We start from the raw sequence: 26,144 nt of genomic DNA on the forward strand, positions 1-26,144 counted from the left end.
TTGCATCTTGCAGCCTGAGGGCTGGTAAGTCCCTCTTCAAGTCTGGCCTCGATCCTTCTGGCTGCTTGTGTTTTTCCTCTGGTCAAACAATGCTTCCTTGTTGCTTCCTATCCCCACCATTTCAGCCCCTCAGGCCTGGGGGACTGGTAAGAAACTGGGTTAGAAAGGAGCCCTCCCCGCCTGCCCACGGGCAGTGTTCCCAGCGGGAGAATCAGCAGCTCCTTCCAGAGGCAGGATGTAGGGGCTATTTTTTTTTCCTTTGGTAAAACCAAAGGCTCCTTGTTGCTTTTGTTGATGTATTTTTGTTCCTCCTTGAACAAAAAGCTGTGGTTTTTGAAGGGGTCCAAGGCTGGAAGGGGCAAGGTTGCTTATAGAAAGGGGGTGCTGAGCTTTCGGGATCTCTGGTCTATTCTGGCTCAGCCTCTGGAATGCAGCTAATGGCAGGAGCAGGAGTGGGGCTGTGCCTTATATGCTGTCCCTGTCACCAGTAGCAGGAGCCTCGATATCCTCCCTGTCCTCAGAGTCCTGAGCAGGAAGGTAACTCAGGGGTCCTTAGTCAGAGGACCCTTCTCCTGCATCCCTGCGCATCACTGTCTGCACTCTTGAGACACCTGCTTTGGAAAAGTTTTAATTAAAGGAGGAGGTGGCTTCTGACTGAGACCCCACAGGGTCTCTCTTGACGCCCCAACTTGGCAACTGGTTGGGTTTGAAAGATAAAGTACTTTATTCTTCACCCACCCCGCTAAGCACATCTTTCATTTCCCCAGGGCAGCCTCCCCCTAGATAGCCGGGCAGCTGTGGTGGAGGGGAGTGCACTGGGCAAGGTCTTTGTCCTAGACGCTGAGCAGCAGTTTCTTTTTCTGTAAAATGGGCACAATGATAATGCCTGCCTTTTCTAACCCAAAGCCTTGTGGCAAATCTCAAGAGATGATGTGCACAGAATACAGTCTATCAAGAAGTCACTCGGTATGCCTGTAAGTTCTCCCGGAGGTCTAGGCTGCTGCCCACTGCTGCCTGATTACCCTCCTGGTCCCTGTTCTTGCCCTCATGGATGCTAGGTCCCTTTCCCTGCGCCTACCCACCACCCCCCCATCCCCGGCTTCCCGTCCTAGTGAACTTGGACTGTGTCCATGCCTCTCTCTTCCCCAGAGCAGCTGATGCTGCTGTCAAGGGTGGGGAGGGGCATCGGCAGAGGGCCCACTGCCTGGAATAGTTAACAAGGGGCTGGGTGCAGGCTGGCCCACAGACGGGACAAAGAGCAGCTGTGCTCTGCACCAAGCTCCAGGTAGGGTTGGGACACCCAGCTCTTCCCTCATTCCCTCAACCGTGATGCAGTCTGTTGGTGAGGCTGGGGTTCCGTCAGGGTCACTAGCTGGGGTGGTAGCCCCTTGTCTGCCTCAGCACCCACACTGGCACACACACACCTCCATTCATCCCAACTGGGATCTGAGGGTAGCGGGTGGTGGTGGCGGGGTGGGGGGGGGGTAGCTTCAACCTGAGAACAGAGAGGGAGGGAAAAGGTAGAATTCCCAGCAATTGTTTCTGGAAGGAGGTCAAATCAGTTGCAGCCCTCTTGGAAGGCAGTCATGTTGGTGGGGGAAGGGCACAGCACCGATGTTTGTGCGTCCTTCCTTCTGAAACGCACCCGTGGCACCTGTCTTCCTCACCGACATTGTCTATAAGGATCCTGCATTCACGGCCTCCTGGTTTTGGCCCTCATGAGCTACTCCGCAGCTGAGGACACCCTTGCTGTCTGCGCCTCTTCCCCCACCCCCACAGACTCTCTCTGTCTTCCTGCTCTGCCGCTCTCCTGCCTGGAGCTGAGGATGGGGTTGCCATGGGAACCTGAAGCGGAGTGAGCAGGGGAAGGGAAAGAGAGGGTTGTCTCGCCAGGGCTGGGGGCTGTGGGGAGGGGACAGGGTTGACCCAGTAGGAGGAATAGATGTCTGCCTGCCTTCTTCTGGCTTAGGGTTGGGGCTCCGGGGGGCAGGGTAAGAGATTGGAGGTTCTGGAGCTCCTCTTTAATCTAGTTAATCTAATGCAGGATTAAAGTCTCCCCCACGTCCCCCCTTCCTGCCAGATTAAGCTGCATGAACATCTAGGCTGGTCTCCCCTCCCTTCTGATGCGATTGGTGCTCTGGCTGTCGGGGGCTAAAACCTGGGGGTCATGATGTCTCCAAAGAGAGGGTGATGAATACCCGACAATCCCATCCAGAGGCACTCGCTGCCTGTTGGGAAGGTCTCCTGATGCCCTTCTGGTGGCCTGTTGGAGATGTGTGAATGTGGCCTGGAATGTGGGCTGTTATGCGTGGATCTTCTGGCTCCAGTGGCTACGGGACGTGCGTCACTGCAGGGGGCCCATCTATGTATTCATCGTGTGTGAGGAACAACACAGCGTGTATGCTGTAGGAGCCTCAGAACTGCAGTGGGGGGGGTGGGCGGTGCATGTCAGGTGCACGTGTCTGGCTGTCCTTGGGCCACTGGAACAGGAGCTCCATTTTAACCTTGTACATTCAGGGGGTGCCTGAGTGGCTCTGTCCCTTAAGCAGCTTTTTTTTTTTTAATTTTTTAAATGTTTATTATTGTTTAAGAGACAGAGAGAGACACTTTTTAATTTTTTTTTAACGTTTATTATTGTTTAAGAGACAAAGATAGATGCAGCATGAGTGAGGGAGGGGCAGAGAGAGACAGACACAGAATCTGAAGCAGGCTCCAGGCTCTGAGCGGTCAGCATAGAGCCCGATGCGGGGCTTGAACCCGTGAACTGTGAGGTCTTGATCTGAGTTGAAGTCAGACGCTTAACCACCTGAGCCACCCACACGGCGCCCCAAGCGGCGAACTCTTGATTTCAGTTCAGGTCATGATCTTGTGGTTTGTGAGATTGAGCCCCACGTCGGGCTCCATGCTGACAGTGCACCTGCTTCTGATTCTCTCTCCCTCCCCCCACTGGCGCTTGCTCTCTCTCAAAATAAATCAATAAACTTAAAAAAAAATTTTTTTTTAAATTAACCTTGTACATGTAGGCAAATTAGAAACCCCAGGTTTGCAGATTCGCTCCAGAGCACATGTGTTTGCTGAGCCTGCCAGCCTTCCCCCCCCAGATGCTAAGCAGTGCTATCTCAGAATTGACCTTTCAAGTTCCGGGCCACAGCTGCTGGGATGTCTTCCTCGTGGTGCCCTTGCTTCAAGACCTCACCTCTCTCTGCCACAGGATTCTCTACCTGCAGATGCTCTCCTCACCATACCCCGCACCCCGTGACACCTTCAGAAGGGCTCTGATCTGGTGGGAGGGTCATCTCTGAAGCCTTCCTTGCCAGGACCTCAGGGTTAGCCAGTTCCGCTGGAGATCTTACTTGGATCCCTCCTGCTGTTATCTTTCTAGTCTCTAGGAACAGACTCCTGGTTGATCCTCCCGTTTTCTGGAACTGCTAAGCAATTTTGAATGGAGCTCCTCAGCTGTGGGTGGCCCTAGCTTCCTGCAGCTGGGCCAGGCCTGGGGACCGGGCCGTAGCCTTAGCCCCATAGTCATCCACGGGCCATTTCTGTTGCCAGCTGCAGGCACCTGTGTTTGCTTTTCAGTCTCATCCCTCCCTCCCTCCGTGGGGGGAGCTGAGGGCCTGAAGTGACCTGGGAGCCAGGGCCCAGGTGTGGCAGTGGAGGCTGGGGTGGGGGTGGGGGGACAGAGCTGGAATCACCTAGGTCCAGGACAGTGAAACCAGCCCAGAAGCAAAAAGGATTTGCCAAAGTCACCCAGAGAGTCAGTGGCAGGACCAGAGTCCAGCACTGTGTCCATTCTGGTCACACACTCCTCCTCACCTTGGTTTAGTTGTACAAATCCAAAGTCCTACCCTTCACAAGTGGTGGCTCACAGGGAAGTTATGTGTTTACAGGTAGCACTGGCTCAGGGTGGTGCCAGCAAGAACCTCCCAGCTCTGGGGAACACACAGGAGTGGCGGGGGGGGGGGGCGCTCATTTCCGGCTCTAGGGCGCATGTCAGCCCACTGGGATGAAACATGCCTGGAAGGAAGCAATCTGTCTCTTACCTGAGGACAGCGTGTGAATCGGAGATCTGCAGGTGGTCACAGTCGTGGTGAGGTGTGGTCACCCAGGGCTGCAAAATAGCGGACCTCAGCTCCTTTTCAGAGAAGCCACTCACTAGTCCCTGAAATAGTTGGGACCCATGTGGCCCCCTAGACATTTCACATACCAGCACATACCCACAAGCCACAGTGATTCAGCGCTACGTCTCCTCTAGCTGGTTTGCTGGGGGACTTCGTGATGACCCAGTGGGATGTAGGAGATCCAAGTTCTAGTCTTCGTCCAGCTTCAGTGCCTGATGTGACTTTCATGTATCCAACAAATGTTCGTTGAATACCAGGTACTGTTCTAAGGAGTTTGAGGTTAATCAGTGGACAAAAGAGACCAAAAACCCCTCGTTTCCTGGAGAAGTAGAGGGAGGACAATAAACCGATGTGATAAAGAAGTTAATTATGATAACAGATAAGTATTAAGTGCGTGGTCCCAGCACGCTATTTCCTCCTCTGGGATATGAGGAGGTATGACTGCATGATCCTGGAGGTCACTACAGGCTTGGCTTTGAGGGCTGCCCGGGTTCCAGCTACCTCCAAGCCAGCCCTCTTTCTGGGGAACAGGCTCCCGGTCTGTCCCTTGTCTGCCAGTTGGAGGGTTTGGCTCAGGATGCTGGGCCCTGGGGAGACTGGGTGCAAATTTAGATGCTACCACTTACTGGCTGTGTGCCTTAACCACATTGTTCGACCTCTCTGAGCCTCAGTTCTCCCTTCTGTCAAAGTGGGAAAATAGGGCATTTGTGAGGATTTGGTGAACTAAGTAAGGCACGAGGAAAACATCAGCCTTTGTTACGGTGTTATCTGGCGCTTGAGGGCCTCAAGCTGACTTTCTGAGTCCAGCTGATTTCTCATCTCCAGTTAAGTTAGCCCTTGTTGGCCCTTTGAAACACCACTCTGGATGTGTGCATTTTCTCTCTTTCACCACCTCCCCCAGGAAGCCCCCCCCCCATATGTATGTCCCATTCTCCTTTACTTCTTCTTTTTTTTTTCTTAAGTTCTTATTTTAATCATCTGGTGTTCATCACAGGTGCACTCCTTGGTCCCCATCACCTATTTTACCCATCCCCCCACCCACCTCCCCTCTGGTAACCATCAGTATTCTCTATAGTTAAGAGTCTGTTTCTTGGTTTCTCTCTCTCTCTGTCTCTCTCTGTCTCTCTCTTTTCCTTCTTTGCTCGTTTGTTTTGTTTCCATTCCCTTTTACTTCTGTCTCCATACCCCTCCTGCCCTTCCTCTGCTTGGTCCCCATTTCTGGTTTTAGCTGAAAGCTTTGTCCTGACCTCTGCTCTATCGTCTCCCCAGTCTAGTTGGGCCGTCCTGGGTGGCCCAGGCCACTCAACCTCCCTGCACACGAGATTCTAAGGCATGGATTATCCCCAAGTAAGGGTCATCCGAAACCCTCAGACACTGTCCCTAGGGCCTCCCTTTGACTCAGGACAGTTCTCCATGGCCAGCCGGCCACTCGGGCCTGATGTTGTCTTCCCAGTTCCGCCCCGGCTAAATCTGAGAAGCGCTTGCCTCCCCTCAGCCAAGGGTGATGCACATTGTGCTGCTGGGGCAGGGACAGGGGCTGCTGGCGGAGAAGAGGAAGTTTCCAGGAGAGTCATGTCTCTGAGAAGCCAGGAGTCTCCTGCCCCTTCTCCAGAGTGACCTCTACTCTGTTTTCTCTCTGTCCTGCAGACACTACCCCAAGCAGTCCTTCACCATGGTGGCTGACACCCCGGAAAACCTCCGCCTCAAGCAACAGAGCGAGCTCCAGAGTCAGGTGAGGGGGCGGGGCTGGCCCTGCGGCCTGACAGGGAGGGAGGGCTGTTGTAACCCTTGGATTTGGCAAGGGCTCCTTCCCCCTGTGGTTACGAAGCAAGGCCAGGGTGCTGAAATCCTGGTACTTGCCTTGTCTCCCTGCCCCCACCCGGGCACCAGTTGCTTCTTATTTCCTGCCTTTATCAAAGGAGTGGAAGAAGGCATGCCCCCTCCTCTTTCTACCTAAAGTGGGCTGGGGAGGTATCGGTATCTGATTCTTTCTGCTCCAGGAACTATGGTGTGGCCTCTAAAGCCCACTTCCTCCAGGAAGCTGTTTCCTTCTCCCTCCTCTCCACTCAAACTCCCCCCCGCCCCAAAGGAAGGGACTCACTTCTCCAGGCTGGTGCCAGCCTGAGGTCAGTCGGCTCTTTATGGCCATGTCTCCGAACTCCTCCACTCCTCAGAGGGCCGCTGGGAAAGGGGCCTTGCCCTGGGGGCCTGTCCTACCTTTGTCTCCTTGGGCCTGATTTTCTTGAGCACTTGCTTTGTGGGGAGTGGTGCGTGCCATTGGTGGGGTGGGGGGGAAAGGGGGAAGATGGATTGGTGCCCCAGGGAGAACTCGGTCTTTAGGGGACACTGAGGAATAAGCAAAGGATCCAGAGCCCTGAGACCTGAACAGGTTACTCTCCCTAGTGGTCTGGGAGGGCTCCTGGGACAAGCCTGGGCTGGACTGTGAAGGGGGGGGCAGGGCAGGGCGGGGCTTCTGCAGAGACCCCCTGAGGGACTTAGCCAAGTGGGCAGGGTGCCCAAGGCCAGGAACATGTTGGGAGGTCCCCCTGAGCCACAGAGGGGGATCTCTCCTGATCCCTCCGGAGTGGGGCTCCTGCTGTCTGATGTTAACATGACCTCTCTGGGGCCCTGTCTCCTAGTAGGTCGCGTGAAGGAGGACCAGCCCTGTGCTGCCTGGAGCTGTGGGCTCACTCTCTCCCTGGCTCCTTCCGGCAGCTGTGAGGAAGGTGCTGTGTTTTTCCCGTGGTGCAAGATGAGGAAACAGAGCCCCAGAGATATTAGGGGGCTTGCTAAGATCAGACAGTGGTAGTAGGGGTAATAACACTGTGAACCACTAACTTGTTGAGCCTCTGATGCCCTGGGCATCGAAGCTCCCTCGGTTCTCAGCCTGTGCGTCTGGCAAGGTCGCTTCTAAGGTCACTTCTACTTTAGGGAAGAGGGAAGGGATGCTGCTGACTTTGAAGGCCGGTTTATCTAATTCTGAGACTTGTGCTCTTTCCCGTTTTCCACCCAGCTCCCTAAGGAACACTGTCTCCACTTTGATAGTAAACACGATAGTTCCTCGTGCTCCTGGGAACATTTATAGTTCAGAAAGTGCTTTTAGTTACTTTGCTTCATGGATCCTTGACCCCACTCTGGGGGATATCAGATGAGGGAACTGAGGCTTTGCCTGTTGACACGCCCAGTAAATGAAGTTGCAGGATCTGGCCTCTGGTTTTTCCACTCCCAAGTACAGTGACCTTGACCATGTACAGCCCTGGTGAGGCCTGAGGCTCAGGCCTCCCCTGTTTCCCACAGCAGCTGGGAGCAAGTAGGGGAAGCTCGTTTTTCCCTCAGCAGCAGCTGACATCTGCCAGCCCAGAGGCGGACCCTGCTTGGCGTGAAACCTGTAGTTAAGGGAGAGCCGGTATGGATACCAGACCCTGGCCAGCTGAGGAGGTCAGGGTGGTCCAGCTGGCAGGGAGAGGGGCTGAGGCAGCTCTGGGGCCTGGGCCTAGTCTACACAGGGAAGATTTTTGGCCAGACCCTCCTTGCTCAGCTGCGTGCTACCGCCCTGGCCTCCCAATCCAGTAGAAGGCCCCCTGGGGCCAGAGGTGGAGGGGGCTTCGGGGGGTGGGTAGGCCACAGCATCCAGGGCGACCCAGACTCCCCCCACAGCTTGAGAGGGACGGTCAGATCCCCAATTGGTGGGGGCCCCATCAGAGGAACCTGGAAGAAGAGGTATGGGGAGGGGACATTAGGTCTTTGGAAAGGTGTGGGTCCAGAGGTGTGAGAGTATGTGTACACACTCAGGCAGAGGCCAGGGCAGACACACACACACACACACACACACACACACACACACACACCTACTCTCAGGAGGAGAAATTCAAACCCTATTAATTCCCTCAGCCTTTGTCAGTCCCACAAAAGCACGGCTGTAGCTCTTTTTGCCCCTGGAACCAGATCCCTGAGGGGGGGGTCGAGGAAGCGCCCGGTGCTCAGGCTCCAAAGGTTCCTCTGCCTTTGCTCCCTGCTCCCCAGGGGCCTGGCCTGCTGCTCACCTCCTGGGCTCCCGGGCTCCTCCTGTCTCTCGGGCAGGCTGAGGACCTTGTGAGAATGGCGGTCATTCTCCATGCGGTCCTCGCTGAGGGCCAGGCCCTGACCTCATTTAATCCTTATGACCACCTGATGAAAGAGAGATTGTTTTGTCCCCATTCTACAGATGGGGACACAGGTTTAGAGAGGCTAGGCCCCTTGCCCAGAGCCCAGTGACAGAAGCAGATTTCAAACCCTTTGCTCTTACCAATTCTGTAGTCTGACGTGGTGCCCAGCCTGGTACTCTTGACCCACAGGATGCCGTTACCAGTGGTGGGGGACAGAGGGAGAGAGAGAGAGAGAGAGAGAGAGAGAGAGACAGTGTGTGGACACACATGCACACACACACACAGACACGTGCGCGCATGTGCGTACTGGAATACAGATTCCTAGGCCCTACCCAAGAGGTTTCTGGTTGGTAGTTCTGGGCAGGGCCCAGGAATCTGCATTTTGACTGCCCTGGTGATTCTCGTGAGCCTTTTGGACATACTCAGAGCCTTAGAGCTGGGCTGGGGGGCAGGCAGGGAGTGGGTGGAACTGACCCCAGCTCTCCCCTTGCTTCTGCCGCGTGGGGTGTGAGTCACGGAGTCGGGGCTCTGGACTGGGGTAGGTGGCGGGTGGGGGTAGGGCCCCTGCCTTCTTTGCAAGCCTGGTTCTGTCTTCCTTCTACCTCGCCCCCAGCTCTGTGGTCTGAGCCTGGCCGCTTTTCTCTCATAGCTTTTTTTCCCCTCCCTGGTAAAATGGGGACAGCAAAGCCCAGTCGCCTGGAGGTCCGGGGCTGGCCGATGCACTGGGTTTGGAAGGGATGAGTGGGCCTGACCGGGGGTGGTGACAGGTTCTGGCTCCTGTGGCTGCTATGGGGGCAGGGCCTGCTAGAGCAGTCTGTGGCTGGCAGGAAGGGAAGTGGGAGCCTCCTCTGCCTACCCTGCCCCACCCCACCAGGGTGTCAGTTGGTGTCTTTCCAGGGCCCCTTCCTGGTCTGGGTGCGTGTGTCTCAGCCCTCTCCTCTGGAAGCCGCTGGTGCTATTTCAACTTTATTTGTTTTCCTGTCTCTAGTTTGGTTCCCAAAGTGGTACTTTGGGTGTCTGGGACACCTGGAGCCTCCCTTGTGGAGGAGGTAACCACAGAACTGACCAGAAATGACCTTCTGGGTGGTCCTGCCCGGGCCTGGCTGAAGCAGGGAATAGGAGACTGGGGCCCAGCTGTATCCCCTACCCGAGGTAGCTCTCCCACCTCCAGCCCCCAGGCTGAGCAGAGAGGCGACATCTTTGGGGTGGGGTTGAGCTGGGGGTGTCTGTGTGGCCCTCTGAGGCCCTGCAGAAGTGCAAAGAGAATGCCTCTTTCATTTTTTCCCCCATCTCACACCCCCGTGGTGCTGGGCAGTCCCAGCACAGAGTGAGAAATGCCCTGAGGCACAGGAGAGTGTGGTCTGTGACCAGCACAGGAGGCAGCAAACTGGTGTCACTCTAATGTTTAGAGATTTATTTTTGAGAGAGAGAGAGAGAGAGAGAGAGAGAGAGCAAGCACAAGTGGGGGCAGAGAGAGAGAGAGAGAGAGAGAGAGAGAGAAAGACACAGAATCTGAAGCAGGCTCCAGATTCCAAGCTGGAAGCACAGAGCCTGATGTGGGGCTCGAACTCACAAACCTTGAGATCGTGACCTGAGCCAAAGTCGGACGCTTAACCGACTGAGCCACCCGGGCGCCCCACTTCTGTCACTCTTACCTAAACCAGCTGAAGGTCAGATCCTGGGTCTGCCACCACTAGCTGTGTGACCCTGGGCAAGTTATTTCACCTTCCTGAGCCTCAGTGTCTTCATCTGTAAAATGGCGCTTACCTTTCTCCAAAGGTTATTGTGAGGATATTAGTATATATTAGGCATTTAGAACAGTTCCTGGCATAGAGTCAGCACTCAATAAATGTTCACTATTAACTATTCTCCTGGAAAGGAGAGGAAATGGAGCCTGGGCACAATGAAGCTGGGGAGTAGACACAATGACCTTTTCATGATTGCTTCCAGCACTGACTTTTCCATTAGTTCTCCTCCCCATCTGTGTCTGTCTAATTTTAAAACTGATTTCTTTTCTGTTAGAAGGGGGTGGGTTACATCGTATGGGCGCCCAGCACATAGTAGGCACATAGTCGGTGGAAATTGTTGGTATTGTATTTTTTTTTTCCAGAAAACAATTTTTTTTTTTTTTTTAAGTCACGATCTTTTATGTTACGTCAGCAACGCAGTTAAGTTCTAAATTATGCTGTTGGGAGATTTTGTGTTTGTTCAGTTCACTCACCACTCATGTGACAAACACTTATATTTGTACCTCCTTTGCTCGGGCATCAGATCTGGCCCCGCCTTGGGAATTTCCAGGATGGGAGGCCCAGGCAGTTCCTAGGCATGGAGTCATCCGCCCACAGTGCTGAGTTGTACCCTGACCCTACCAACAACTAGGCTGAATGACCTTGGGCAGGTCCCTTCCCTCCGAGACCCCCATCATGTCCTGGCGAGCCATCCCAGATGAGGGCAAACACTCCTGCTTGGGTGACAAGGAAACCCGGACAGAGGGGCTCTAGGCAGCGGGGCCCTCCCCGAATTCCTGGCTCTCGACCTTTTCCCTGTGCACCCACTCCAGCACCAAAAGGCCTCTCAGAGAATGTTTCTCACCTTGATTCTTCATAATTAAGGCCTGCACGTACATAAAAATGGTCACAAACTCCAGAGCTGGGTGGGCTCTTAGAGATCAGCTGGCCGGCCCCCGGCTCAGGGGATTCCAGAGAGGGAGACTGACTTACCTAGTGACATACAGCAAAGAGGTGCCGAGCCCAGACCTCCCTCCATCCTTTCTCAGCCCCCATTCCACCCCAGCCCCGCCCTATCTGGCTGCCTGTGCCAGGAGTGAAATGAATTCTCCTTCCCCGGCAGGGAGGGAGAGGCAGTTCCTGAGCTTGGGAACTAGCTGATGTCATTGTAGTGTCGCCATGGCAATTATTCCCCTGGATTAGGGGCCTGACCCTTACAAGGCCAGGAAGTGGAGGAGAGAATGGAGGTCTGGCACTTGTTCAGCACTTTTAACGTTGACAGAGCACTTCCACGCTTGCCCTCTCAGTGGGTATTGAGCCCTGCCTTGCTTCAGGATGCTTCAGGATGCAGTTGCTGTGTGAGGGCCACTGTCTGTAGTCTGTACCATTGATTGGAATGAGTGGTACTATCCCCATTTTACAGATTGGAAACGGAGGCTCAAGAGGTCAAGTCATTTGCCCGAGATCGCTTAGCAAGTGGGAGACTGCGCCCGTGTTAGAACCAGCTCCCTCTGGCTCTTTGCCCATGCTCGGTGACGGGAAGCCCCCCTCTCCATATTTTAACTGATTCCTGTGACAGCCCTTTCACGGATGAGGAAACCGAGGCCAGAGACCTTGGATTTGGGGCTTCTGCATCTGGAGCTGTAATTTTCTGGCTCTAATGCTTTCCCCTCCCTAATGCCCCTTTCCCAAAGGGTCCCTCTACCTCCAACACAAAAAGTTGCCCTGCTGCTCCAGGTCTTCCTGGAAGAGGTGATGCTGGAGGCAGTTCTGGGCCCTTGGGGTGGGTCAGTATCTGTATTTACTGCATTAACTTCCAGTCTGATGGGAACTAGCACATCCAGGCCTTTGATTTCAGTCTGGATCAGAACGAAGGAGCTTCTGAAACCTTTTTAGGATGAAGAACCCCATGGATGGGTAAGCTGGGCTCCAGACATTGGACAAGGACCTCTGACCCCTGGGGGGTGTGCAGAGGAACTGACAGGTGTGGCCACAGATTTATACGTGTGCGTCGTCGGTCGGGTCAGGGTGCAGCTCAACCCTGTGGCCAGATGTCTCCATGCCTGGGAGCTGCCCGGACGTCCCATCCTGGAAACTCCCGAGGTCCTGGGCCTCGTGTCCTGGGCTGACCTGCTTCTAGGACAGTGGAGCAGCCCCCATGGAGGAAATCCAGGCAGCTGGTGGGGTTGGAACAGCTGCCTTCTGAGGGGGACAGTGAAGCCTCTGGAAGCCGAACGGTTCTCTGTCCCATGGGCATTCCCAGCCTCCATTCTGTGCTTCAAACCCCCCAGGAGAAAACAAGATATTTTTCATATTTCAATTCTATTAGTGTTCAGGAAGTCCTTTCGTACGTCCGACTTGAGCCCCTCTATACTTGAATTTCTGTGGATTTCTCAGAAGAAGAAGGCAGTGGTGGGGTGGTAGGAAGCCTGTTGTGAAGTCCTGTCTGTCCCCCGCCAATTTCATCCCCTCATGTGGCATTGACCTTAGAAGCGGGCCTGGCAGTCTCCAGGAAGCCGCCAGGCCTGTCAAAGACGCATTGATGGAGTCTTCGAGGGGCTGTCTCACTGCCCTTCTCTCTGGGTGCTAACTCTGTCCCTTGGCACAGCCTTCATTCAGCTGGTCGCTTAAACACTCCTCCGGGCTCTCAGTGGGTAGGGCCACATCCTGGCTGGGGCTGTCTTTGGAGCTCTGGAAAGAACCTTCTTCCTATAGCTTGCAGGCGGGATAGGCTAGTGGTGAAGGGTCAGGAGTCCGGCAGATGAGAGTTTGCACCATGGTGGCTCTGGACATTTATTGCCAAGTTGTGTGACCTCGGCAGGGGACTTTGCCTAGCTCTGGCTCAGTTTCTTTATCTGTAAGATGGAGCCAATAATAGAACACGGTAAGACTCACATGAGAGAATTCACGTAAAGCACTTGGTGCTCGGAATGCACTGAATACGTGTTAACGGGTTATTGTTAGCGGCCTAACACTTCTTGGCTAAGGCTTCTGCTTTGCGTTTGGGGGTGGGTGATAGATGTCGCTGCAGGGGGATTTCTGGTCGGGATCTCTCTCCTGGCCGGTTGCCGCCTCAAAGGTGGCCACAGGCTGGGGCCCTCTCTGCTGCCCCTGCCTTCAGTCGAATCCCTTTCCCCTCCTTGGTCCTCCAGGTGCGCTACAAGGAGGAGTTTGAGAAGAACAAGGGCAAAGGCTTCAGTGTGGTGGCAGATACACCGGAACTCCAGAGAATCAAGAAGACCCAGGACCAGATCAGTAACGTATGCTCCCCTGCCCGCCGTGGAACCTGCACTGACCTGCTGCCCTCCCCGCTCCTCCCCTCCCTGCCGGTCTGGCAGGCATGAACGAGGCCAGTTCGCCGCTGTTCCCCGGCCCTTCTGGGTGTGCCTGGGTGGCAGGCGCTTGAGCAGAGGGAAGAAGGGGTGTGAGGTTCCCAGAGGCCTTTTTTTCTGTGCACCCGTATTCCCCTGTTCTGCCCTCTGCCCACAGAGCATGTCTGCCTTGAAAGCACCATACTTCTGGGGGTACGTGGACAGGATGGGCCTATGTGCTACATCACTCCCCACCCTCTCTGAAGTTTTTCCTTTGTTTCCTTTCCCCTCCTGGCTATGGTGGGTGTCAGGGTCCAGACTGACTGTTTTGTCTAAGCACAGAGGTCACAACTGGGTGGCAGGGGTGGGGAGGGGCCAGCCTCCCCCTCGTCTGTCTCTGGGTGCTGACATTGCAGTCATTTCCGCCCTCCCTCGGCCTCCTCCCCCACCTCGGCCTGCTCTTCCTTCCTGTGTAAAAACCCCAGCTGGCTTTGCTGGCTGGCCCCGTACCCCCTGGCCTGGCCCTCCTGGGCTGGGGATGGTCAGCCGTGTGTGGCTAGGGCAGGACTGGGTATAGAGAGTGGGTGGTAGATCGATGGGCCCATGACACCTGTGGCCAGGGGATAGGCATTGGTTTCCTGCTTGGTAGAGCCAGCGGCCAGCAGCCAGTGCAGCTCTGCCTTTGTGGGGAGGCTGCCTGGGGGGTTTTGGGTATGTGGGGGCGGAACGCTGCTTTGAGCCACAAGCACAGAACATGGGCTGCGGACCCGTGCACAGGGTCCTGGGGCACAGAGTTGCAGTGTGGGCCAGCCTCGTCTGGGAGGTCCTACGAATGGACGCCTCGGCAAACAGTTGTCTTTATGTCTAGAACAGGGAGGGGTCAACAGGTTGCCCAGTGTCCCTCTGGGCTGAGGGCCTGGGTGCCAGGTGGTCCACCTGGCGCTCATCCCTGGCCTCCACAGGCCTCCCCCTTCCTCCCCCCGGCCTTCTTGATGGGGCTGTACTGGGAAAGGGCTCCACAGCGGCTCCGGTGGATTTCAGAGCCAGAACCTACCCTGGGAGCACCCATCACGCCCAAGCCCATGGCTTTCAAACTTTGCAACCTACGCTACGAAATACATTTCACATAGCGACGCCCCAAACGGGCACGCTTGTTTATTTAGAGAGAAAAGCAAGTCAAGACTTACGTGAAAGAATCCTTACTACTTGGAGAGCGTTCAGATATCTTCTGTTTTATTTTATTTTGTAAAGATGCTCGTTGCAGACTTAACCGAACGGGTAACAGAGCGGGTTTTGCCACGAGGCTGTTGCCCTGCAGTTTGAAATTTGTGGTTTGAGGAAATGGAGCGCTTCCTTTGGGCTGGGAGGGCTCTAATCCACACCACCACCGCCGCCACCCCTCCCCTGGAATACACACATAAATAAAGCCTGTTTCAGTTGCTTCTTTATAAGCCAGGGCCTGGCCGCACACCCTAGAGCTTCCCTGCTGATGCTGCCCAGACCGTCTGGAGGGTAAAGAGGGTTAAAGAAGGTCTATGCCTTCCAACTCTCCACATGGCAAGTGGGAGGGAGGGGGCAAAGCCTTGGGCAGTGGGGAAAACCTGGAATGGCTCACAAAGCTGGCATCCTGACTCCCCAGCTTCTGTGGCTTTCCACTGCGAGGACACGTGCTGTCCTCCACAACCCCAGCTCCCCAGCACATCCCCTCATTGCTTCCAGCCTGTGGCTTTTAGAGGGCAGAAGACGAGCAAGCCCAGTCATCTCTGCCTCCCTCTCTGGAAGGCTTCCAGAGTATTCCCTACCCAGTTACTGGAGGTGTTAATATCTGAGGAGCCCTGGTAACAGAACTCACTGTGGCCAGGACACCTACACCTAAGGAGATAACTATCTTTTCGTTAACCACAGGGCTGCAATTAGCTGATTGTCCTCTGCTCTGAGTTGGGGGAGGTGACTTGAACCTGACCCGATTCTGCTTTTGCAGCTTTAGCTGGGACCTCTGAGGTGTGACCACGAACCTGGAAGACGCTTGGTTTTGGTGAATGCAGTTAGAGTCTGTCAAATGTGGGCCTCCAAACACCTATGCTACAATCACGTGGAAAGGTTTATTAAAAATGCAGACTCGGGGCGCCTGGGTAGCCCAGTCGGTTAAGTGTCCAACTTCGGCTCGGGTCATGATCTCACAGTTGGTGAGTTCAAGCCCCGCATCGGGCTCTCTGCTGTCAGTGCAGATCCCGCTTCAGGTCCTCTGTCTCCCTCTGTCTCTGCACCGCCCCTGCTTGCATTCTGTCTCTCTCCCCTTAAAGAATAAACATAAAAACAAAAACACTGAAAAAACTTCACCAAGCCCTCGTCAGAGGGTGTCAGGCCTGGCCGCCTCCCGAACTCTAAGGGAACTTGAAGCTATGCTTAGAGCCATTGCTCAATTGTCCCAACCTCCAGAAGAGTTTTGGGAAAAGATAGTGTTTAGAGCCACACCTTTTGTTTTGTATCCAAAATAGCATCCTGTGTATAGTTTGTCACTCACTTCCCAGGTTAGCTGTTTCCAGGGAGGTCAGAGCATCTTGCAAAGAGATGAGATTTGCCTCCCTGGAGGAATATGCTCCAGATTAGAGGATTTACAAGCAAGAGCATTTTGAAAAAGTGGCTGGTCTCCCCCGGTGGTGTTTCAACACTTTGGACGTGTGTGGTCTGTCATCCATCAGATCAGTGTTGTCAATGTTATTCTCATTTCTGTAAAGGCAGACCTGTCTCCTTTCCACCTTGTGGCTAAAGAAGAGGCAAAGAGGAAAGCTTGGTTGAAAAATTGGGCCGTTGTGGGTACTGACAATGTGTGGAAACTTTTGAGGCAAGGTGCTGGTAAGTTATACTTCTGGGGTGATTGTGTCTTCATGAAAGGCATCAAAAGCGTTGAGAGGCCAGGGATGGCCTCTGGGACGCAGTGTATCCTTCTGGAATCCTGGCCTTTGGTCATGAGCTCTAACGGTTGTAAGGGACTGGGGAATTTTCGTCGTGGACACCCTTTTTCTGGGAGCCCCTGCCTAGTAGAGAAGCTCTGCTTGTATTTGCCTATGTCTCTACTTACATATTGATTTTCTGTATACAATTCTTTTCTTTTTTCTGTGAAATGTAACACCCGGTAACACATGCAGCAAACCTCTGTGTGTACTGATCAGTCAAGAAACAATATTGCTGAACTCCTCTTACAAGTTTTCAAAGTGTTAAAAACATAATTCTCCTGCAGTGAGCACCTATCATATATTTCAGTTAATTATGCTGGAGGGCAGGAAGGCAGAGGTGATGCCTCCTCGGTGAAAGAAAGTGCTGGATACAGTTAGATACAGAGCTGGTCCATGCCCTGCCAGTATCTGTAGAACTGGTTAATGTTCTACAGGACCATAAAACCATAAACTCTGGGAATATCTTTGCCAGGGGCAGAAATGCTTTGCCTTTCTATTAGTTAAAAATAATCAGCAGGGCTGGGCACCTGGGTGGCTCACTCAGTTAAGCATCCAGCTCTTGGTTTTGGCTCAGGTCAGGATCTCATAGTTCTTGGGGTCGAGCCCCACATCGGGCTCTGAGCTGACAGTGGGGAGAGCCTGCTTGCGGTTCTCTCTCCCTCTCTCTCTGCCCCTTCTCTGCTCGCTCTTTCTCTCAAAATAAATGAACATTAAAAAAAATAATAGCTGGCAGTGCATATTCTGTAAGTTAGCTTCAGTCTTTAGAATCTGGGTATAATCAGTAGTAAATGGTATAATCAGTAGTAAAAATTACATCCCCAGGGTCAAATGACCTGGAGGCAGGCTTGTGGGACAACCCTCTGGGGTAGTTTTTGAAAACATGTGCTGTTCTTTTCTTTATAAGTTTAATATGGAACCATGCATTTCTAAACACTATAGTTTTGGTTTTCCTGACTTTGAACATCTAGTAGGTATTCTTTTTGTGTCTTTCTTCCATTGGTCGACAGGACCCGAAATTTCAAAGATTCAGGCACAGGGCGCCTGGGTGGCTCAGTCGGTTGAGCGTCTGACTTTGGCTCAGGTCACGATCTCATGGTTCGTGAGTTTGAGCCCCGCATCGGGCCCTCTGGTATCAGCGCAGAGCCTGCTTCAGATCCTCTGTCTCCCTCTCTCTGCCCCTGTCCCACTTGTGCACACTTGCTCGCTGTCTCTCAAAAATAAACAAAACACTAAAAAAAAAAAAAAAATTCAGCTACGTATTTGCGTGTAGCTATAGTTCACTCTTTTTCATCGCTGGGTAGTGTTCCGTTTAATGCTTATACCAGCATTTGATTGATGCTGGTGTTTGTGTGGAGTGGAATTGCTGGGTCTTAGAGTTTACGACCCTTCACCTTACCAAGTAATGCTCGTCTATTTTTCAAGTAGCTGTACTGACTTACCCTCCCGCCAGCAGTGATGAGAGAGTCTCCACAGCTCTACGTCCTTAGACTTACTCATTTTAGCCATTTTGATCGTATATCATGGTATTTCACTGCGATTTTAACTTGCCTTTCTCTGATAACTAATGAAGGTAAACAGATTTACATTTGTTTTACTTATTTATTTAAAAAAATTTTTTTTAATGTCTATGTATTTTTGAGAGACAGAGACAGCACGAGCAAGGGAAGGGCAGAGAGAGGGGGGGACACAGAATCTGAAGCAGGCTCCAGGCTCTGAGCTGTGAGTGCAGAGCCCAACGTGGGGCTTGAACCCATGAACCATGGGGTCATGACCTGAGCCAAAGTCAGATGCTTAACTGACTGAGCCACCCCCACCCAGGTGCCCCTATCTTATCTTATCTTATCTTATCTTATCTTATCTTATCTTATCTTATCTTATCTTAGAGAGAGACAGAGAGAGAGCACAGGCTGGGGAGAGGGAGAGAGAGAGACTCTCAAGCAGGCTCTATGCTCAGTACAGAGCCCGATGCGGGGCTCGATCCCACAACCCTGGGATCAGGACCTGAGCTGAAATCAAGAATCAGACGCTCAACCAACTGAGCCACCCAGGCATCCCAAAGATTTACGTTTGTTTTAAAAACAAAATGTTATTAGTCTGTAATCGGGAACAATATTGCACGGTAGTTGAGAAGCAAGGGTGTGATGTTAGAGCTGGATTCCGATAACCCACCAGTTACCCACCTCCGAGCGTCAGTTTCCCCACCTATAAAATGGGGGTGAGGGTGCTACATAGTTGTAGGGCTGGCTGAGAAAAGGAAATGAGTAATCCATGTAAGGGCACAAAACAGGCCCTCAGCAAGTGGGAGACGTTATAAAAAATGCACCCTGGCTGCTGAGTTGCTGATTCCATTCAGAGCCTATGTTCCCCTGTTGACCATGACGTAGAATCATGTGGCAGCATCGTGGGGAGTCAGACCTTGGTTTTCCACCAGCATGAGGAGAGCAGGGGCTCAGAACACAGAACATCAGCTAGCAGAGAAAATGGGTTTCTGTAGCTTTGGAAGGGACCCCCAGCTGGTCACCCCAGAGTCCTGGCTAGCAGGGGCCTGGGCCCCTCAACCCACGTGCACTTGGATCTTCTGGGCACAGAACAGGGTGTCCTTCCACGGTGGCCCACAACAGTTCTTAAGCCGGGGATCTGCTGACAGCTCTGGGCTTGTGGTGGCCCTTCCTTCGGGGCTTTTAGAAGGTCAGAACTTTGCCGCATGTGGAGCAGGGACCAGCCAGACCCCCAGAGTCTGGAAAATGTTTCTTTCCCTTTCGGATGTGCGAACACCCTTTAACCTGCCAATTTGCTTCTCCCATCATTCGGTGGGTTGGCAGAGCAATGACAGAAGTTTCTCACTTGCTGGGGGAACGGAGGGAGAGGAAGTGGGGAGTAGTGGCCCAGGTGGCCCAGACAGAGGGACTGTACCCTGCTTTTCTCAGGCCACTTATCCCTGCCATGCTGCCTCTCCTTCCCTCAAAGTTAGGGGGACCTTATGCTCGTCATCCCTGTCGCAAGGGAAAGGCGTGCTTACTCATAGTTATTCCAGAACAAGAAGACATGGCCTGGGAAGAAGGGCAGACTTGGGCCTGTGGTCACCCTGCTCCATGCCTGCCCTCAGGAAAGGACCCGTGTAGCTGTGACTTTGTCCCTGTGTCCCTTTGTCCCTTATTGAGTAATGAAAGCTCTGTCTTGGGAAGGCATTTAACTTCTGAGCACATTTTCCTCTCCTGTAAAATGGGAATTAAAGTGTACCTGCCCAGCTTCTTTTTTCAGGGGGACTATCCCCAGGGCCAAGGGAGATCATGTGCAGAGAGGCTTTATGCACTCAGTGTGAATCGCTGAGCAGATGCGAAGGTTATTAATATTAACAGTAGCAGGTGATATGTGCATGGGTGCTGGGGAGGGTTCCTTTGTGTTCGGGCTCGCCACGCCTCCATCCACCTGGGGCAGCTGGCCCTCATGTTATCAGTATTGACTCCTGTAGTGGCTGTGTCAGGAGCAAGGTCGATTCTACCAGCTACTTGTGGAAACAGGCCCCCAGCACAGGCCTCTGTCCTCTTCCACACATGCACTTCCCCTTCCCTGGTCACTGGCTCCTGGGGTCAGGCGTCTTTTCCTTCACAGAAAGTAAACACAGGAAGCTGACCTTTCTAACCCCCCAGGACAAAAGTCGGAAGGGCAGTTGCCTTGCGTGCCTAAAGGCCTCAGGAGGGCTGGCCCCTCTCCTTATCCCCCTCCCCACCAGTGGACAGGGGTCACTGAGGGAGTGGGGCTCGGGGACACTTGCCTTTTGCTCTTGTCTTAGGAATCCAAGAGCAGGGCGCTGGCCCTGTGTCTGAGAACTTCACCCCTGGGTGCCCTTCTGGGTGGGAGTTGAGGGAACCCAGGGGTTTTCAGTCCGGCCAAGACTGGCTGCCTCCCCCTGAGGAATGGGCTCAGCCCATTTTGCCATTTGGGTGTGAGTCCCCCCCCGCCCCGGGGCATGACGGGAAGGGGCAGGGCTGGTCCTGACCCAAACCCCTAAGTGAGGCCCTGCTGCCTTTCCAGAGGACGGCCAGAAGGGACTGCCCCGGGCTGGGACAGCTCCTATCAGGCCTTGGGGCACAGAATCACTAGTTCCTTCTGCCCCAGATAACAGGGCAGGCTTTGCTCTCCTCCCTTCCTTGATGAGGAGGGAGGACCCTGCATTTCTTGTCCTGCAGCCTGGGATCCTCAACAGAGCCCGGTGAGGTCACACCCACAGAGGTAGAATTACCTAACGCTGAAGAGCATAGGCCCTGGAGTCTGCGTGATCTTGGACAACTCACTCAGCTCGTCAGTGCCTTGGTTTCCTTCTTGTGCGTTAACTGGGGACCGTCACATCCCCCCTCGTAGGTGCTGACAAGTTAAAACGAGCCCATGGTGCATCACCCGTAGCACAGAGCCTGGCGCCCGGCAGGTAGTCAGGGAACAGGAGTTGTCACCCTGCAGCAACACCGGAGGTAGACACCGATGCCCTCTCTTACAGAGGTGGAACCTGAGGCCCAGCAAGGTTAAGCAGCTTATCCAAGGGCACACAGCTGGCGTGCCTCCCGAAAGGACCTGGCTCTCTCTGCCTGTAGCCCTCGGGGAGTCTCTCCTCTCCTGGGAGATCTGAAGTGGCAGGGAGCTTTGGTTGGTTTGCTGTGAGTCCTTCACCCGGCACTTTCTCCCGCTGCAGATAAAATACCACGAGGAGTTTGAGAAGAGCCGCATGGGCCCCAGCGGGGGCGAGGGCCTGGAGCCTGAGCGCCGAGATTCCCAGGACAGCAGCTACCGGCGGCCCCAGGAGCAGCAGCAGCCGCCCCACCACATCCCCACCAGCGCCCCGGGTGAGCCTGAGGCCTGTGGGGCAGAGGACCTGTGACCGGGCCGGCTGTGGGATGGGGAGGAGGTCAGAGAGAAGCCTGGTCTCCGTGCACACACAGGCACCTGTTCACGCACACCCTCAGATCCATCCCACCAGGGGCATCGAGCACCGGGGTCAGGGTCTATGCCGGCTCCCCAGCATGTTGGTAGAGACACAGCCCCTGCTCTAGAATATGCAACACTGACACACAAGCCTTTGAGGAGTGGGGGCCGAGCCAGGTTGGGGGGGGGAGTGGAAATGCACGATAGGGGCTTCGTGGGGGAAGGCAGGGGAATCCGGGAGGGACTGCGTTTGGCAAGACAGTTTCTGAGCCCCGTCTTCCCCCCCCCCCCCCATCTTCCAGTTTACCAGCAGCCCCAGCAGCAGCAGGTGGGACAGTCTTATGGTGGCTACAAGGAGCCTGCAGCTCCGGTGTCCGTACCGCGCTGTGCCCCAGGCGGGGGCGGGGTGAGTAGCTCTGGCCAGAGGGAGAGGTCCTGGAGCTGGGAGGTTGGATGGGGCCCGGGAAGCCTGAGGAGGCCAGAGGTGGATGGGCAGGTGGACATTGCTCAGCGATTCTCCTTAGAAACCCCACCCAGGAGGCCTGGCTTTCCCTGACCTTTGATCCCAGCTCCTGTCGTCATCTGCAGGCGATAGGGACTTCAGCCTCTGATCAAGGAAGTGTGCTTAGCGGACTCAGCCCTGGGCTGGGATTGGGGCCCTGCGTTCGAGCTCTGGGTGTGCCTTGCGCAAGTTACCTCTCCCTGCCCGGTTTCCTAACTCCGGCTGCCCAGGAGCACACAAAGTACCTTTCTGTTTGGAGCCTTCCAGACCTAGGCCACGCTCCCCACCCTTCATGAGGATGACCCACCCCCATGTCCTTCGGATCTCAGCTTGCCCCTGCCTCTGAGGGGCCCTCCCCAGCCCCCCATGTCAGCTGGATCTCCCCTGACATCTCTATCACTCCCCCCGGTGCCCTTCAGAACACTTTTCCCAACTCAGAACCGTCCTGTGTGTTAACTTCTGTGTGCCTCCCCTGCTGAATGTGAAGCTCTGTGGGGGCAGGGCAGTGTTCCTTGGGTTCAGCTACCGTGAGCCAGGCACAGAGCGGGCCCTCATCGATACTGCCAAGTAAACGACGAGTAAAGAGTAGGAAGTAGGGCAGGATCAGGCTTCCCAGTCCTTCGAGTCGAAGTGGCCCGTCTGTAAGTCCTGATCCTTATCCCATCGAGGGGGCTACTGAGCCACTCATACCACTGAGCTCCTGGCTGAGCTCAGCCCCTCTGTGCTAGGTTCCTGGGAGCTCGAAGCTGCTCATGTTGGAGCAAGAGAGACAATACCTAGAGAGGTAAAATAGCCCTGAGATACATGTCCTCCTGGAGCCTTATGCCCTGGGTACGAGGAAGTAAACAAGGGAGTGTCCGTGCTGCGTAGGGTACCGGGCAGGACCGAGAAGCCGTCTGTGGGGTTAGATTCCAGATAGACCAGCCGGTCCTTCAAATACTTGCGAAACCTATCTTGGACATGAGGGATTTGGCCCTGACTAAAAGACCACGTTCCTGCAGTCTTGGTGCTTACATTCCAGTCAGGGAGGCAAACGAGGCAGTAAAATAAGAGGGTATATATATAAGGTCGGATGGTGGCACGTGTTGTGAAGAAAAAGACAGCAGGGTGATGGGAAGGAAAGCAGCAAAGTCCTCAGGATGATGAAAGGGTGAATGATTCAGGGAGACTAGCGACTGCAAAGGCCCTGGGGCCAGCAAGAAGGCCAAGGCGATTAGAGGAGAAGAGGGTAGGAGATAAGGTCAGATCATGCAGGGACTTGTAGGCCACAGGAAGGCCTTTGCAATTAGTGAGGTACGCAGAGTGACAGGTTTTGGTTTATGTTTTTAATTTTTTTTTTTCTTTCACGTTTATTATCAAGAGACAGAGAGAGGACAGAGCATGAGCAGGGGAGGGGCAGAGAGAGGGGGAAACACAGAATCGGAAGCAGGCTCCAGGCTCTGAGCTGTCATCACAGAGCCCAGTGAGGGGCTCGAACTCACAAACTGCGAGATCATGGCCTAAGCCGAAGTCGGGTGCTCAACCGACACAGCCACCCAGGCGCCCCTTGGTTTATGTTGTTAAAGGATCGCTCCGGCAGCTGTGTGAGAAGAGGCAGTAAGAGGTTGAGGGTGGAGGCAGGGAGGTGGGTGAGGAGGCTGTTGTGGGAAGCAGGCATAGCTGGCATCAACCCAAGAGATAGAGACAGACTTGGTGATAAGAGACCAAGGTCACTTCTGGGGGTGGGGGGGGGTGTGTGACCACTTATCTCACAGCCTTTGGGGCTGATGGAGCTGGTTTCTGTGGCTTGAAAGACGGTTTGAACTTTGGTGCTAGGGGTACCCGGCTGGCTCGGTTGGTAGAGCATGCAAGTCTTGATCTCGGGGTTGTAGGTTCGAGTCCCACGTTAGATGTAGAGATTACTTAAAAATAAAATCTTTAAAAAAAAAAAAACACAACAAAAAGAGGGGCACCTGGGTAGCTCAGTCAGTTGAGCATACAACTCTTGATTTTGGCTCAGGTCATCATCCCAGGGTCGTGAGATCGAGCCCCGTGTCAGGCTCTGTGCTGAGCGTGGAGCCTGCTTAGGATTCTCTCCCTCCCTCTCTTTCTGCCCCTCTCCCACCCCCCATTGTGAGCACACGCCGTCTCTAAAATTAGAAAGAAAGAAAGAAAGAAAGAAAGAAAGAAAGAAAGAAAGAAAGAAAGAAAGAAAGAAAGAAAGAAAGAAAAAGAAAAAAAGAAAAAGAAATTTCGTCTAAAGAAAGTAGGACACAGGAGCACCTGGGTGGCTCAGTCGGTTAAACATCCGACTTTGGCTCAGGTGACGATCTTGCGGTCTGTGAGTTCCCGAGCCCCACGTCGGGCTCTGTGCTGACAGCTCGGAGCCTGGAGCCTGCTTCAGATTCTGTGTCTCCCTCTCTCTGCCCCTCCCCTGCTTGCACTCTGTCTCTCTCTCTCTCAAAAATAAATAAACATTAAAAAGAAAAAAAAGAAAGCGGGACACCTCTGAAGGATTTTAAGCCAGAGAATGACGTGATCAGGTTTGCGCTTTGGAAAGTTCCCCCTGAGATCACAGTGGGTGAACAATTGGAGGGGGCAGATTGGAGGCCAGAAATAGAAAGCCTGAGCCGTGGTCCTAGTGGAGTGGACCCGTGGGGGCAGATGTGGGAGGTTGAGGGGGCTCCTCCATCCCGGACCGGTCGGCCCACAGATCCCAGGGCCTGGCCTGGGGGACCACGAAGGCTGAGGTGACCCCCGGAGACCAGTCGATGTAAAGGGCAGTGAGGATCAGAGGACGTCAGAGTCTCGCCTGCCTCCCACACGGCGGTTGGATTGCAGATTCACTGGGCATTTTTCAGGGGCTTAAGCATAGCATTTTGGCTGAGGTTGGAGGGTGGAAATTCTTGTGTCAAGTGCAGATTTTTTTCCCCAGAATACGTGTTTGAAACGCTACCGAGCATCGTATTCATTGGACCTATTGCATTCCTGTTCCAAGAGGTGGGGTAGAGCTGTGGCAGCTTCAGTCTGTGTCCTGCACCCAGCCCTTGGTAGATGCCAGATGATTGTGAGAAGGGTGACAGGGAAACACAGGGGTGAGAAAATGCATAGCAGAGCCCAGGCCTCCCGTCTCCCAGCCCCTGGTTCGCTGCTGGGCTGGGCTCTGTGCTGGGTCCTGTAGGGTTTACAAAGAAGGGAGCCAGGCCCTGGCCTGACTGTGTCCCCACCCCCGCAGAAGCGGTACCGCGCTGTGTATGACTACAGCGCCGCCGACGAGGACGAAGTCTCCTTCCAGGACGGGGACACCATCATCAACGTGCAGCAGATCGACGATGGCTGGATGTATGGGACCGTGGAGCGCACCGGCGACACGGGGATGCTGCCGGCCAACTACGTGGAGGCCATCTGAGCCCCTCCCCTGGGTGCTGCCCCGCCCCCACCCGTCTTCAGTGCGTTCCATGGCATCACGTCTGTCCTGGGCGTGACCTGCCCACCCTTCAGTGTCTCTGTTTTTTTTTTTTTTTTTTTTTTTTTTTTTTTTCTAAATCTGCGACAGCTTGTTTTATTCCCACCCTCCTCCAGCTACTTTTGCCAACCGAAGCCTTGTTCTGCCACTTTCGCGGGCTCCTTCCTCTGGCGGGTTTTCCCCTTGACCAACTTCTTGGTTTTCTCTCTGGATGGAACAGGCGTGGACCTCTTGGGGGGAGGCCGAGGCCCGGGGAGCTGGTCTGGAATGAGAGACCCGTTGGCTCCCAGGCCTCTGCCTTCACTCTTTTCTGCCCCCTCAGACCTTCCTGCCCTCCTCCGCACACACCCAAACTTTCCAGGACTCCCAGGGGACGGGGCTCCATACCCCCTTGCCCCTGGGATGGGCTTAGCCTCTGCTTCTCCGAGACGGGGCGACTGGCCCTCGGAGGGGCCCCCCAGCACCCTCTCCCACTCTCAAGGACCACGAAGGAGGGTCGAGTTCCTGCTTTGGGATTCATTCATCCCTCCCCACACGTGTTCCTTCTCACACTGTGATTTTGCTCTCCTGCCCAAGCAGCCCTGGTGCGGGCAAGGAGCTCCCCAGGAAGCATGGCTTGGGTCAAGTGCTCGCCTTTCTTACTTTTAGGGACAGTTGCAGGAGGGAAGGGAACAGGGTGTTCTCTCCCACAGCCCTTTTTCCTCCTCCCACCCCTCGTCTGCAGACACCCTGATAGCTCCCGAACCATGAGGCAAGGAAGCCTCGGGCCTCTTGGCCTGCCACGCCGGGCCCCCGGGCTCTGGGTTAGGTGGGCCATTCCTCCCTACTCCCCACGGGAGGATGTCTCAGGCCTCCCACAGCCTCCCCTCCTTGGTCCAACCCCAAGCACGCTGGAGCTGCACACAGCCACAGGACCTTCTGTGTCTCCAGGACTCAGCATGTGGGGGAAGGAGCGCGTCTGTATCCGTGACAGGCTCGTGTGACCGAAGCAGCCAGGGTCCCGGCCGGCGGGAGTCTCT

The 26,144-nt window shown here is 54.3% G+C and overlaps 1 protein-coding gene across 2 annotated transcripts in view; it reads left to right on the plus strand.

Annotated features, from left to right (window-relative positions):
• Positions 1-25,159, plus strand: part of LASP1 (LIM and SH3 protein 1) — a 48,259-nt gene extending 23,100 nt beyond the window's left edge. For both annotated transcript variants that reach the window (XM_042967636.1, XM_007085767.3), the window contains exons 3-7: positions 5,769-5,853; positions 13,146-13,253; positions 20,949-21,099; positions 21,481-21,584; positions 24,895-25,159. In XM_042967636.1, coding sequence (XP_042823570.1) covers positions 5,769-5,853; positions 13,146-13,253; positions 20,949-21,099; positions 21,481-21,584; positions 24,895-25,068 — 622 coding nt within the window. In that variant the 3' untranslated portion in view covers positions 25,069-25,159. The remainder of the gene's footprint in view (positions 1-5,768; positions 5,854-13,145; positions 13,254-20,948; positions 21,100-21,480; positions 21,585-24,894) is intronic.
• The last annotated feature ends 985 nt before the right edge of the window (positions 25,160-26,144 follow it).

Source organism: Panthera tigris, chromosome E1, assembly GCF_018350195.1.
Source record: "Panthera tigris isolate Pti1 chromosome E1, P.tigris_Pti1_mat1.1, whole genome shotgun sequence".
In the NCBI taxonomy this organism is placed as follows: domain Eukaryota; kingdom Metazoa; phylum Chordata; class Mammalia; order Carnivora; family Felidae; genus Panthera; species Panthera tigris.